This window comes from Oncorhynchus kisutch, linkage group LG7 (genome assembly GCF_002021735.2).
Source record: "Oncorhynchus kisutch isolate 150728-3 linkage group LG7, Okis_V2, whole genome shotgun sequence".
Classification (NCBI taxonomy): Eukaryota; Metazoa; Chordata; class Actinopteri; order Salmoniformes; family Salmonidae; genus Oncorhynchus; species Oncorhynchus kisutch.
This window is the reverse complement of record NC_034180.2, coordinates 5,524,809-5,539,808: the sequence shown is the minus strand read 5'-3', so window position 1 is coordinate 5,539,808 and position 15,000 is coordinate 5,524,809. Positions and strand designations below refer to the sequence as shown.

Below are 15,000 nucleotides of genomic sequence, written 5' to 3'. Positions count from 1 at the left end.
TTATTGAACACACTGTGTGAACATTCACAGTGCAGGGTGGGGAAAGTACGTGACCCCTTGGATTTAATAACTGGTTGACCCTCCTTTGGCAGCAATAACCTCAACCAAATGTTTTCTGTAGTTGCGGATCAGACCTGCACAACAGTCAGGTGGAATTTTGGACCATTCCTCTTTACAAAACTGTTTCAGTTCAGCAATATTCTTGGGATGTCTGGTGTGAACTGCTCTCTTGAGGTCAGGCCACAGCATCTCAATCGGGTTGAGGTCAGGACTCTGACTGGGCCACTACAGAAGGCGTATTTTCTTCTGTTGAAGCCATTCTGTTGTTGATTTACTGCTGAGTTTTGGTTCGTTGTCCTGTTGCATCACCTAACTTCTGTTGAGCTTCAATTGGTGGACAGAAACCCTAACATTCTCCTGCAAAATGTCTTGATAAACTTGGGAATTCATTTTTCCGTCGATGATAGCAAGCTGTCCAGGCCCCGAGGCAGCAAAGCAGCCCCAAACCATGATGCTTCCTCCACCATACTTTACAGTTGGGATGAGGTTTTGATGTTGGTGTGCTGTACCTTTTTTTCTCCACACATAGTGTGTCGTGTTCCTTTCAAACAACTCAACTGTACTTTCATCTGTCCACTATTTTGCTAGTAGCACTGTGGTGCTGTGGAACATCCAGGTGCACTTTTGCAAACTTCAGACATGCAGCAATGTTTTTTTTTGGGCTTCATCCATTCTTGTTTAGTGTTTTACGTATCGTAGACTCGTCAACAGAGATGTTAGCATGTTCCAGAGATTTCTGTATTTAGCTGACACTGTAGGATTCTTCTTAACCTCATTGAGCATTCTGCGCTGTGCTCTTGCAGTCAAGAGGGAGAGTAGCAACAGACTAGAAACAGTGCTGAACTTTCTCCATTTATAGACAATTTATCTTAACGTGGACTGATGAACATCAAGTTAACAATTCATAATCTTGGGTCTTCTGAGATCTCTTTGTTTGAGGCATGGTTCACATCAGGCAATGCTTCTTGTGAATAGCAACCTCAAATTTTGAGTTTATAGGGCAAGGCAGCTCTAACCAACATCTCCAATCTCGCCTCATTGATCATTGACTCCAGGTTAGTTGACTCCTGACTTATATGAGCTTTTAGAGAAGTCATTAGCCTATTCACATACTTCCCCAACCTACACTGTGAATGTTTACATTATGTATTCAATATAGAAAATAACACACTGTGTGTGTCTATTGTTGTGACTTAGATGATGATCAGATCAAACCTGATGACCAATGTATGCAGAAATCCAGGTAATTCCAATGTGTTCACATACTTGTTCTTGCCACTGTAATAGTAATGTCTTAACTGGTGTTCTACTGAGACAGCGTGAGGATATAGTAATGCAAATCAGTGTTGACTGAACATTACACTATACACTCTTTGTTTGAGTTGTTGTGAATAAGCGATTGGATAAGGACATACTGTATGGTATTTGTTCTGGTGGGGGTTGTACTGTGATTGTGTACGAGGCAATGCGGTGAGACTGTCCGGGGTCAGAGCGGGGTGGCAGCAGTGGGATCCGTCCCGTACTAAACAGTCTAGAAAGTTCTGCTGTTCTATCTGGTTGACGTCCCTTCCCCTTTAGGAGGAAGTCATTCTCTTGCTAATGTATTTATCTTTACCTTCAGCAGACACAAATGATGCACGGTGGCCCTCACCACCTCTGACGCGCTACTCTGAAACAGGAGAGAACATCTCAAGGACAGAGAGGTGGAACTTTTAAGGACACTGACTCACGTCCCAGCCAACCCCTGCAGGGTGTCAGTTTCAGACTAGGGCTTCAAGGAGCATCCTGCCTTTGTATTTTGGTGTCTGAATGCTAAGAAAGAGTGTCTGAAGACTAATAATGAGCCAAAAGGTGTTATTTTCAGGGGAAATAGGCAGCTGTAGGTGCTTCCTTTCATAGGGCCAGCCAGAGCTAATCAGACACACATTATTGACACAGAAGAAATTAACTATATGATGATGAGTAGAGTGAGTCAGTGTGTGTGTGTGTGTGCGCTCGCATTTTTTATGTGTGTGTGCAGAGAGTGTCACGAAACCTGAAAACACACCGCTGGGGTACACCATGCCTGTCACTAAGCCTGTCACCATGCCTGTCGCATGCTTCCCAGTCAAAACAGTTTGCATATTATGACAAAATCATGACTTTTTGTTTGTTTTGGTGTTCGGCAGGTTTTTTTCCCGGCTGTTCACGCACACAACATTTTTGCTTGAGAGGCAAGTCCAAGTTCGTTAGCCGAAGTCTACGCCCCTTCGCCGGTGATTGGTCAACAGTACTACTCCTAGTAGGAAGGGATTGTCATTCAATGAGAGATGACTAGTTGGGGCCTCCCGGGTGGCACAGTGGGTAAGGGCGCTTTACTGCTGCCCCATCTGTGGCGATGTGTAGCGATGAGACAAGATAGTAGCTACTACAACAATTGGATACAACGAAATTGGGGAGAAAAAGGGGTAAAATTAAAATTTTAAAAATTCAAAAGTCTTACTGGGTATGTTGCTACTATGGTGTCTCAATAGGGACAAACATTAATATTGCTGAGTTCTGCTAGGAGCAAACCCAACCTAGTATGAGGGCTCCTTAACTCTAACTCGACCGCTAAATGAGTGGGGGACACCACACTAAACTCTAACTCGACCGCTAAATGAGTGGGGGACACCACACTAAACTCTAACTCGACCGCTAAATGAGTGGGGGACACCACACTAAACTCTAACTCGACCGCTAAATGAGTGGGGGACACCACGCTAAACTCTAACTCGACCACTAAATGAGTGTCACGACCTCCGCCAAGGTTGGCTCTCCTGCCCGTTCAGGCGGTGCTCGGCGGTCGTCGTCACCGTCCTACTAGCCACTACCGATCCCTTTTCGTGTATCTGTTGGTTTTGTCTGATTGGTTTCACCTGTGTGTTGTTTAGTTAATTAGTGTCTGTATATAATGTAGGTTGTCCCACCCTTGTTTTGTGCGGGATTGTTTATTTTGTCATTAATTTTCATCTGTCGTGGTTATCGTGTTTTCTTATTCTCCGGTTAGTCTGTTATCCTATGTTGGATATTTCACCCTGTGTGTGTTTGGGTTGACCGTGTTTGTTTGGGTTGACCGTGTTTGTTTGTTCACCGGAGAATAAACTTTATTATCGCATTCTGCTCTCTGCGCCTGATTCCACCCACCTTGATTAGCCGTGACAATGAGTGGGGGACACCACGCTAAACTCTAACTCGACCGCTAAATGAGTGGGGGACACCACGCTAAACTCTAACTCGACCGCTAAATGAGTGGGGGACACCACGCTAAACTCTAACTCGACCGCTAAATGAGTGGGGGACACCACACTAAACTCTAACTCGACCGCTAAATGAGTGGGGGACACCACGCTAAACTCTAACTTGACCGCTAAATGAGTGGGGGACACCACGCTAAACTCTAACTCGACCGCTAAATGAGTGGGGGACACCACGCTAAACTCTAACTCGACCGCTAAATGAGTGGGGGACACCACGCTAAACTCTAACTCGACCGCTAAATGAGTGGGGGACACCACACTAAACTCTAACTCGACCGCTAAATGAGTGGGGGACACCACGCTAAACTCTAACTTGACCGCTAAATGAGTGGGGGACACCACGCTAAACTCTAACTCGACCGCTAAATGAGTGGGGGACACCACGCTAAACTCTAACTCGACCGCTAAATGAGTGGGGGACACCACGCTAAACTCTAACTTGACCGCTAAATGAGTGGGGGACACCACGCTAAACTCTAACTCGACCGCTAAATGAGTGGGGGACACCACGCTAAACTCTAACTTGACCGCTAAATGAGTGGGGGACACCACGCTAAACTCTAACTCGACCGCTAAATGAGTGGGGGACACCACGCTAAACTCTAACTCGACCGCTAAATGAGTGGGGGACACCACGCTAAACTCTAACTTGACCGCTAAATGAGTGGGGGACACCACGCTAAACTCTAACTCGACCGCTAAATGAGTGGGGGACACCACGCTAAACTCTAACTCGACCGCTAAATGAGTGGGGGACACCACGCTAAACTCTAACTCGACCGCTAAATGAGTGGGGGACACCACGCTAAACTCTAACTCTGGCTAATTCATCTGATTTTTCGTTTGAATAACGGACCAGAACCTAATAAAGACGGCCAGCCACAATGGGGGCCCGTTCAGTCTGTCAACGACATCCGCTCCACAATGTTGACCAATTGAGTGAAGCGGAACGACGCCTCAAAACGCACCCCTGCTGAGTTTGTGCTGCAGAGATCGAGGCAGAACAGAACACGAGTTCTGTGTGTGAGGGGAGAACATGCATTCTGCTCTGCAATCAACTTCATATCAGGGAATCAGCCGACAAAACAAGATTTGCTTGATAACAATTAAGTAGGTTTTGTGATGTAGGGGTTGAGAGGGAAACGATTAACCAAACATGATTTCTCAGTTCTCTTTAGGGCTCGTATCTTTGCATCGTATAGAGGAGGCTTTGGCCTGTTTCAGTGTTTGGTGTTTGTTTCACACCCGGCTTAAAAGCTAAACAACAACGCGCCAGGCATTTACAACCCTGCTCTGTACCCTCTTGTTAAGACGGAGAGCTTGGAACAGGACACACACAGTCTATCTTCTCCACACTGCCTTAACGACAGTAAACGTCAGTGTTTTGATAGAGGTTAAAGGTCAGCAGCGCCCCATGGGGACTCTGCAGGCCTTCTTAACACAGGTCACGTGAGTGACTACAAAGAGCAGGCTGCAGAGTGGGAGGGAGTTGGCCAAGCCCTTGTAAAGAGAGGGATGGAGTTGGCCAGGCCCTTGTAAAGAGAGGGATGGAGTTGGCCAGGCCCTTGTAAAGAGAGGGATGGAGTTGGCCAGGCCCTTGTAAAGAGAGGGATGGAGTTGGCCAGGCCCTTGTAAAGAGAGGGATGGAGTTGGCCAGGCCCTTGTAAAGAGAGGGAGGGAGTTGGCCACGCCCTTGTAAAGAGAGGGATGGAGTTGGCCAGGCCCTTGTAAAGAGAGGGATGGAGTTGGCCAGGCCCTTGTAAAGAGAGGGATGGAGTTGGCCACGCCCTTGTAAAGAGAGGGATGGAGTTGGCCAGGCCCTTGTAAAGAGAGGGATGGAGTTGGCCAGGCCCTTGTAAAGAGAGGGATGGAGTTGGCCAGGCCCTTGTAAAGAGAGGGATGGAGTTGGCCAGGCCCTTGTAAAGAGAGGGATGGAGTTGGCCAAGCCCTTGTAAAGAGAGGGATGGAGTTGGCCAGGCCCTTGTAAAGAGAGGGATGGAGTTGGCCAAGCCCTTGTAAAGAGAGGGATGGGGTTGGCCAGGCCCTTGTAAAGAGAGGGATGGAGTTGGCCAGGCCCTTGTAAAGAGAGGGATGGAGTTGGCCAGGCCCTTGTAAAGAGAGGGATGGAGTTGGCCAGGCCCTTGTAAAGAGAGGGATGGAGTTGGCCAGGCCCTTGTAAAGAGAGGGATGGAGTTGGCCAGGCCCTTGTAAAGAGAGGGATGGAGTTGGCCAGGCCCTTGTAAAGAGAGGGATGGAGTTGGCCAGGCCCTTGTAAAGAGAGGGATGGAGAGGAAAGAGAGGAAAAAGGAGACTGGGATCAGATGCTACTTCAGCTGGCTGTTCAAAGCCATATAGACCCACAGGTTGGAGTCCTCCGTGGTGTGAGAGCTGGGGGAATCATGGATGGACAGACAGCTTCAGAGGTAGAGGAGTGTGTGTGATTGGTGGGTGTGTGTGAGAGAGAAAACGTGTGTGAAAACGTGTGTGTTTCCTTGTAACAGTGTCTTTAATCGTTGACCCATATGATGTATTCATGTGTATGTCCACTGTAGGCATGTGTATTCTTCAGTAGACCTACCGATGTTGCAGTGCTCTCCGGTCCAGCCCTGGTTGCACTCACACTTGCCCTCCTTGCAGACTCCGTTCTTAGTGCACATGGGGTGGCAGGCCTTCTGGTCACAGACTGTACCCGTCCAGCCCTCCTCGCAACGACAGCTGCCCCCAAAACACACGCCGTGGGGGCCGCAGTCCACCACACACACCTCTGTACACACACACACACATGCACGCAAACACACACACACACACACACAAACACACACACACACAAGGAAATGTTAGTGTCAGTGTGTAATCGCTAGCTAGTTATCTGGGTGTGCTAGTAGCGTCCACTGTGCAAAGTGACGTCACCCGCTTTGAGACCTAGAAGTGGTTGTAGAAACACATTCATTCATAACAAACGAAACAGACATAAGGTTACATCTATCTCTGTATCAACTGTAGCCAGGCTGGGTCTCCGTTGGCACAATGCTTCCACTATTGTGTTTTGGGCTGGTCAGCGGGGTGGGGTCGGGGTCGGGTGGATATGGTTGTCAGCCTGGTATTTCTCAAATAACACCTTGCTACCCTGACACGTCTGTCCCCCGTGGCTGACGCGGTGTAGCATGAAGAGTGTGGGAGGTTTCGAAGGTTCCTGGGTGGGGCACGGTGGTGGGGGTGCGTGGTCCTGTGGTGGGTCTGAGGTGTTGGTGTAATATGGGGTGTGTGTGTGTGTGTGTGTGTATGCGTGCGAGTGGGGGGGGCAGAGGTGTGATCATTGAGTATGAACAGTTCAGGCTATGAGAGTAGACATATTGAACTTTACCTCAGACAGGGTTAGAATAGGATAAGGGTAGAGGATGGGTAGACACTGTTAGCCAGCCATCCAGCCAGACACAAGAATTCCCACTGTGCCTGAACCAGAACGACCAAACCAATCAACCACAGATAAATCAATCCTGCTGCAGTGGGGTCCATAGATGGAAGCCTGCACACAATCTGGGCTTGTTTGGTACAGACTCCCGACTGACGGAATGTTGTCAGTTGAGATGGAACTGTTTTTGTCTCTGTTCTGTTCTTCAGAGTTAAGACCATTTGAACCAGAAGTGTGAGTTAAAATTCCACCTATCACTTTTAGCTCTGAGTTGAAGTGACACTTGTTTTCCATTCTTTTTTGTTGCGGTTTAAGAAGAAGACAGGAACGCCTTTATTGATACGACCTTGAAATATAAACTGAGGGGAGTGGTGTTTGAAGGAATTGTTGTTTGCACAAAATATAAGAGAGACACTCAACACGACATTTTTGTAATTAAGCAGATGCTCTTATCCAGAGCGACTCACAGAAGTGAGTGCACTCACTTTCGTACTGGTCCCCCGAGGGAATCGAACCCACAACCCTGGCGTTGCAAGCGCCATGCTCTCCCAACTGACCCACAGTCAACATTTTTTATGTCTTGTGTCTGTCTTGGCAGGTCTGTACATACAGACAGACAGTCAGGATTGCAGGCAGCAGATGTCTGGCAGGGTGAAGACTATACTCGGACAGGCCCCACCCTGGTTAACTACTGAATACACAGTATCTACATCTTACTGAAATGCTGTCCTGTAGAAACAAAACCCAGTAGAATGGATGAGACCTGTGTCAGAGAGTTCAGAACAGATCACTGTAGTTATACTGGAAGAAAATCCTCATACAATGTTAACTACAGTGCTATAGCATGGGTATAGGAATAAAAGCATCTGAAATGTTGCCACTTCTTGGACTCTTTGCAGGCAGGGACAAATAATCGACCGTAGGGCCATTGCTATCAGACAGTGGCTAAGAGAAGCAATTCCGGTTGAAGTCAGTGGCTCGATAGAAGACATTGATTGAGCGGAGTTCTCTTAGACGAGCTATCAGTGGCTAGAAGACCAAGAGGTTCCTCTCTGAGTCATTCCAGGTAAGACCACAAGACCAACAGACCCCCGACCGCTCAGTCTTTCTCGGTCTCTAAAGTTCCATCAGCCCCCTGGAGGGGCTTCGCTCAGTGTGGGCCGCCGCTGCCTGTGGCGAGCTGCCATTACCGTTGTGTGTTTGTGAGAGAAAGTGTGTTGTGTGTCAGGAAGTGGCGCTGTTCGTCACTGTCATCGCCGTGTCGCCGGGGCGGTGTGTGTATGGGTATGTATGTGCGAGACGTGGCGGGCGCTGTGTGAAGCAGGGAGGAGGGAGGGAGGGAGGGAGCGGCCTGGAGGGGTGACCAGACTGAGGCCCTGGTCACGTCTGTCTGAAGGTCACCGTGGACAGCCGCAAAAATATTTAGGTTACCTCCGATAGAAAGTGTGAGAATTTAGGTCAATTCTCACATAGAAATTTCATTGCGAGGAAGGATGTTTGACATGCTTATCTTTAAAAAAAATAATGTGTGAATCACTCCTCCCACTCTAGAAAGTCGATGCATGTGTAGAGCATATTGTTCCAAGTAATACCTATTGAAATGAACAAGATAAAAAAAGGGTACTTTTGACATATCAGAATCTCCACTATAAGGAGTATAATGACTCCAAGATGTTGTCTGTATCATGCACGGTTCACAGATCATACGGTCTTACACAACGCATGTATAGGTCTAAAAAGAGACTCAAATTTCCACTTCCTCCTGATTTAAAAACAAACAAAAGAAGTGGGAGAAATGTCAAACATCCGTCCTCCCAATGAAGTTTCTATGAGAACCACCAGAACAAATCAATATTTTCGAACTGTCCTGGTGTGGAATTGCCCTCCATTCACTCTCTCTTTCTCTCTCTCTGTCTCTCAGTCTCTCTCCTTCTCTCCATCCCTCCCTCTCTGTTCTCTAGTAATTAGCAGTGCAGTCTTATTTAATTTAAACTAGGTGTAATTAACAAACCCCCGGCCCTTGCTCTCCCTCCATCCGTCCTTCTCTTTGCTGGCTGAGCCAGTGTGTTAGAGGCAAATAAACACAGCTTTCTCTCAAATGAAAAATGGATCAGATCGATGTGATCTCTCCTCTCTAAGCCAAGTTAATATAAAAATCACACTGCGGCCTTTATAACAGCATTAGTCAACAAAGCAGCAGTGAAACGAGAGAGATAAAGAATGAAAGAGAGAGCAATACAGTACAAAGAATATACAGTGGGGCAAAATACTATTTAGTCAGCCACCAATTGTGCAAGTTCTCCCACTTAAAAAGATGAGAGGCCTGTAATTTTCATCATAGGTACACTTCAACTATGACAGACAAAATGAGAAAAAAAATCCAGAAAATCACATTGTACTTTGTTATATACCCTTTGTTAGCAATGACAGAGGTCAAACATTTTCTGTCAGTCTTCACAAGGTTTTCACACACTGTTGCTGGTATTTTGGCCCATTCCTCCATGCAGATCTCCTCTAGAGCAGTGATGTTTTGGGGCTGTTGCTGGGCAACACGGACGTTCAACTCCCTCCAAAGATTTTCTATGGGGTTGAGATCTGGAGACTGGCTAGGCCACTCCAGGACCTTGAAATGCTTCTTACGAAGCCACTCCTTCGTTGCCTGGGCAGTGTGTCTGGGATCATTGTCATGCTGAAAGACCCAGCCACGGTTCATTTTCAATGCCCTGCTGATGGAAGGAGGTTTTCACTCAAAATCTCACGATACATGGCCTCATTCATTCTTTCCTTTTCAGCATCAGTCGTCCTGGTCCCTTTGCAGAAAAACAGCCCCAAAGCATGATGTTTCCACCCCCATGCTTCACAGTAGGTATGGTGTTCTTTGGATGCAACTCAGCATTCTTTGTCCTCCAAACACGACAAGTTGAGTTTGTACCAAAAAGTTATATTTTGGTTTCATCTAACCAGAAAATAATTCTCCCAATCTTCTTCTGGGTCATACAAATGCTCTCTAGCAAACTTCAGACAGGCCTGGACATGTACTGGCTTAAGAAGGGGGACAAGTCTGGCACTGCAGGATTTGAGTCCCTGGCGGCGTAGTGTGTTACTGATGGTAGGCTTTGTTACTTTGGTCTCAGCTCTCTGCAGGTCATTCACTAGGTCCCCCCGTGTGGTTCTGGGATTTTTGCTCACCGTTCTTGTGATCATTTTGACCCCACGGGTGAGATCTTGCGTGGAGCCCCAGATCGAGGGAGATTATCAGTGGTCTTGTATGTCTTGCATTTCCTAATAATTGCTCCCACAGTTGATTTCTTCAAACCAAGCTGCTTAGCTATTGCAGATTCAGTCTTCCCAGCCTGGTGCATGTCTACAATTTTATTTCTGGTGTCCTTTGACAGCTCTTTGGTCTTGGCCATAGTGGAGTTTGGAGTGTGACTGTTTGAGGTTGTGGACAGGTGTCTTTTATACTGATAACAAGTTCAAACAGGTGCCATTAATACAGATAACGAGTGGAGGACAGAGGAGCCTCTTAAAGAAGAAGTTACAGGTCTGTGAGAGCCAGAAATCTTGCTTGTTTGTAGGTGACCAAATACTTATTTTCCACCGTAATTTGCAAATAAAATCATAAAAAATCCTACAATGTGATTTTCAGGATTTTTTTTCTCATTTTCTCTGTCATAGTTGAAGTGTACCTATGATGAAAATTACAGGCCTCTCTCATCTTTTTAAGTGGGAGAACTTGCACAATTGGTGGCTGACTAAATACTTTTTTGCCCCACTGTAGATGGGAAGGCCATGGCACAACTGTGTGAGAGAAGCTCTGTGAATGTGAATGACATCTTTACTAGACATCCAGCTATCTCCACGTAGTGAATGAGTTGTAGCTAACAAATGACAGGCTAGCATGCTAATGTTCAAACAACAAATGTAATACTGCTAAGTTAATGAGAGGCTAACATGCTAATGTGCTAACAACGTACCAAATGTAGTAGTGCTGAGTTAATGAGATGCTAACATGCTAATGTGCTAACAACATACCAAATGTAATAGTGCTGAGTTAATTTGAGGTTAGCATGCTAATGTGCTAACAATGTACCAAATGTAGTACTGCTGAGTTAATGAGACACTAACATGCTAATGTGCTAACAACATACCAAATGTAATACTGCTGAGTTCATTTGAGGCTAGCATGCTAATGTGCTAATAACGTACCAAAAATGTAGTACTTCTGAGTGAAGGCTAGCATGCTAACAACTAATAACCTTTACCAAAGTTCAAACAACGTGCTCACACCAACAACGTACCGACAGAGCAGTCGGGGCCGGTCCAGTTGGTGTCGCAGGTGCAGGTGCCGCTTTCGCTTTGGTAGGTGCCGTGGCCGGAGCACTGGTCGGGGCACATGGTCTTGAGGGTCTCACAGTTGGTGCCCCCCCAGCCCGGGCTACAGTGGCACTCCCCATGGATACACACACCATGGGCCGAACAGCCAGGGTCCAGGCAGTCCACTGGAGGGAGGAGGGGAAGGAGCGAGAGGTTGATTTGTTGCAATCAATTCTCAACCAACTGCTGTCACTGGATTGTTGCACAGAGCAAATGTAAACATACAGTACACAAACACTCACTGTGGAACAGAGGAATTGTGTTTGTGTGTGTGTCGGTGTGTGTATGTAACCAATGTGAAATGGCTAGCTAGTTAGCGGTGGTGCGCACTAATAGCGTTTCAATCGGTGACGTCACTCGCTCTGAGACCTTGAAGTAGTTGTTCCCCTTGCTCTGCAAGGGCCGCGGCTTTTATGGCGCGATGGGTAACGATGCTTCGAGGGTGGCTGTTGTCGATGTGTGCAGAGGGTCCCTGGTTCGAGCCCAGGTAGGGGCGAGGAGAGGGACGGAAGCTAAACTGTGACATTGATGCTGTTGACCCGGATCACTGGTTGCTGCGGAAAAGGAGGAGGTCAAAAGGGGGGTGAATATAACCGATGTGAAATGGCTTGATAGTTAGCGGTGGTGCACGCTAATAGCATTTCAATCCGTGACGTCACTCGCTCTGAGACCTTGAAGTAGTTGTTCCCTTTGCTCTGCAAGGGCCGTGACGTTTGTGGAGCGATGGGTAACGATGCTTCGAGTGTGGCTGTTGTTGATGTGTGCAGAGGGTCCCTGGTTTGAGCTCAGGTAGGGGCGAGGAGAGGGACGGAAGCTATACTGTTACATGTATAATATCTTTGGGTTTGTGAGTGTCTACAGCTCAGCGTTCAACACCATAGTACTCACTAAGCTAAGGACCCTGGGACTAAACACCTCCCTCTGCAACTGGATCCTGGACTTCCTGACAGGCCTCCCCCAGGTGGTAAGGGTAGGCAACAACACATCTGCCACGCTGATCCTCAACACTGGAACCCCTCAGGGGTGCGTGCTTAGTTCCCTCTTGTACTCCCTGTTCACCCACAACTGCGTGGCAAGGTACAACTCCAACACCATCATTAAGTTTGCTGATGACACAACAGTGGGAGGCCTGATCACCGACAACGATGAGACAACAACCTCTCCCTCAATGTGAGCAAGACAAAGGTGCTGATCGTGGACTATAGGAAAAGGAGGGCTAAACAGGCCCCCATTACAGGCAGGTCGAGAGTTTCAAGCTCCTTGTTATCTACATCACCAACAAACTATTATGGTCCAAACACACCAAGACAGTTGTGAAGAGGGCACGACAACATATTTTCCCCCTCAGGAGACTAAAAACATTTGGCATGGGTCCCCAGATCCTCACCTGTTGTATTGTGCGCATGTGACAAATAAAATGTGATTTGATTTGTCTGTTGATTCCCAGCAAGTTGCCTGGAGCTGATGCTTGTTGAGCTGCAGTTACTTCCCTCTGCTGTCTCAGTGATGATGGGTCTTAATCTGTCCATTGACTACTGACAGGGTCACAGACCTCACAATAACATTCACTGCAAACTAATTGCATTAGCGTCGGTTTGTGGCGTGTGTGTGTGTGTGTGTGTCAATAGGAGGTTGGCAGAGATACCTTTTATTGAGCAGCGAAGATGAGATTTTCTCCCATAGGGAAGTACAATAATTGGATCTAATGTACAGACAGAGCTAGCCTTCTGATGGGTTGTTTTGTAGGCTAGCGTAGCAGCTACATGCCAGGATAATTTAGCTAATCTAATATTCTCCATTCTCTGTCAGTGTGTGTGTGTGGTGCATGTGTGCGTGCATGTGTGAGAGCGAGTCAGTGTGTGTGTCACAGGCCGCGCATCGATGGGGACAGCAATGTCATTATTTGCTCTGTGAAGTAGAGAGTAGCAATTGTTTCTGTAATACTGAACTATTGGCTGGCGGTAAAGATTATGATGGTGAATGCTGAGCAATCACACACTGACTGGCTGACAAGGAAGGAAGAGGGGAAGAGGATGTGTCTGAACACACACACACACACACACACACACACACACACACTGAGGAGAGAAGGAAAAGGACTGTGCAAATCAAAAGATCCCTCTTAACAGGACTGATCTCTTACCTTCTTCACAGTTGTCTCCCTTGTATCCGGTGTTGCAGGCACAGATGCCCATGATACAGATGCCGTGTCCCCCACAGTGGATGTCTATGCACTGGTTGCTGGGCACGTCACACTCGGTCCCCTTCCAGCCACTGAAGCACAGGCAGCGACCCCTGGAGTACTGGCCGTTACCACTGCACAGCACGGGGCACGAAGCTGCAATGGGACACAGAGGGACGATGTTGGTATGTACAGCGTGTATGTGCATAAATACACACACGAGCATACACATAATACAGTGTGCACACTCACACATGCATGGCAACATAGTCTCATGAGATATATGTTCCATTTTTAAACGATTTTGCAATATTGTAAATACAAATACATTTTTTGTTGGAGTAAAATAATGCATATACATGAGGTCACCAGGTTAATGGAGCCATATACAGGGTATCACTAGGTTAATGGAGCCATATACAGGGTATCACTAGGTTAATGGAGCCATATACAGGGTATCACTAGGTTAATGGAGCCATATACAGGGTATCACTAGGTTAATGGAGCCATATACAGGGTATCACTTGGTTAATGGAGCCATATACAGGGTATCACCCGGTTAATAAGATATATACAGGGTATCACTAGGTTAATGGAGCCATATACAGGGTATCACTAGGTTAATGGAGCCATATACAGGGTATCACCAGGTTAATAAGATATATACAGGGTATCACTAGGTTAATGGAGCCATATACAGGGTATCACTAGGTTAATGGAGCCATATACAGGGTATCACCAGGTTAATAAGATATATACAGGGTATCACTGGGTTAATGGAGCCATAAACAGGGTATCACTAGGTTAATGGAGCCATATACAGGGTATCACTTGGTTAATGGAGCCATATACAGGGTATCACTAGGTTAATGGAGCCATATACAGGGTATCACCAGGTTAATAAGATATATACAGGGTATCACTAGGTTAATGGAGACATAAACAGGGTATCACTAGGTTAATGGAGCCATATACAGGGTATCACCAGGTTAATAAGATATATACAGGGTATCACTAGGTTAATGGAGCCATAAACAGGGTATCACTAGATTAATGGAGCCATATACAGGGTATCACTAGGTTAATGGAGCCATATACAGGGTATCACCAGGTTAATGGAGCCATATACAGGGTATCACTAGGTTAATGGAGCCATATACAGGGTATCACCAGGTTAATAAGATATATACAGGGTATCACTAGGTTAATGGAGCCATATACAGGGTATCACTAGGTTAATGGAGCCATATACAGGGTATCACCAGGTTAATAAGATATATACAGGGTATCACTAGGTTAATGGAGCCATAAACAGGGTATCACTAGGTTAATGGAGCCATATACAGGGTATCACTTGGTTAATGGAGCCATATACAGGGTATCACCAGGTTAATAAGATATATACAGAGTATCACTAGGTTAATGGAGCCATATACAGGGTATCACTAGGTTAATGGAGCCATATACAGGGTATCACCAGGTTAATAAGATATATACAGGGTATCACTAGGTTAATGGAGCCATATACAGGGTATCACCAGGTTAATAAGATATATACAGGGTATCACTGGGTTAATGGAGCCATATACAGGGTATCACTAGGTTAATGGAGCCATATACAGGGTATCACTAGGTTAATGGAGCCATATACAGGGTATCACCAGGTTAATGGAGCCATATACAGGGTATCA

General features: G+C 46.5%; 1 protein-coding gene across 1 annotated transcript in view; it reads right to left on the bottom strand.

The window, feature by feature from the left end:
* LOC109900466 (teneurin-3) overlaps positions 1–15,000 on the bottom strand; it is a 383,528-nt gene that overhangs the window by 76,014 nt on the left and 292,514 nt on the right. The window contains exons 11-13 of the mRNA XM_031828225.1: positions 13,271–13,465; positions 11,052–11,252; positions 5,917–6,102 (exon numbers count right to left, since the gene is read on the bottom strand). Coding sequence (XP_031684085.1) covers positions 5,917–6,102; positions 11,052–11,252; positions 13,271–13,465 — 582 coding nt within the window. The remainder of the gene's footprint in view (positions 1–5,916; positions 6,103–11,051; positions 11,253–13,270; positions 13,466–15,000) is intronic.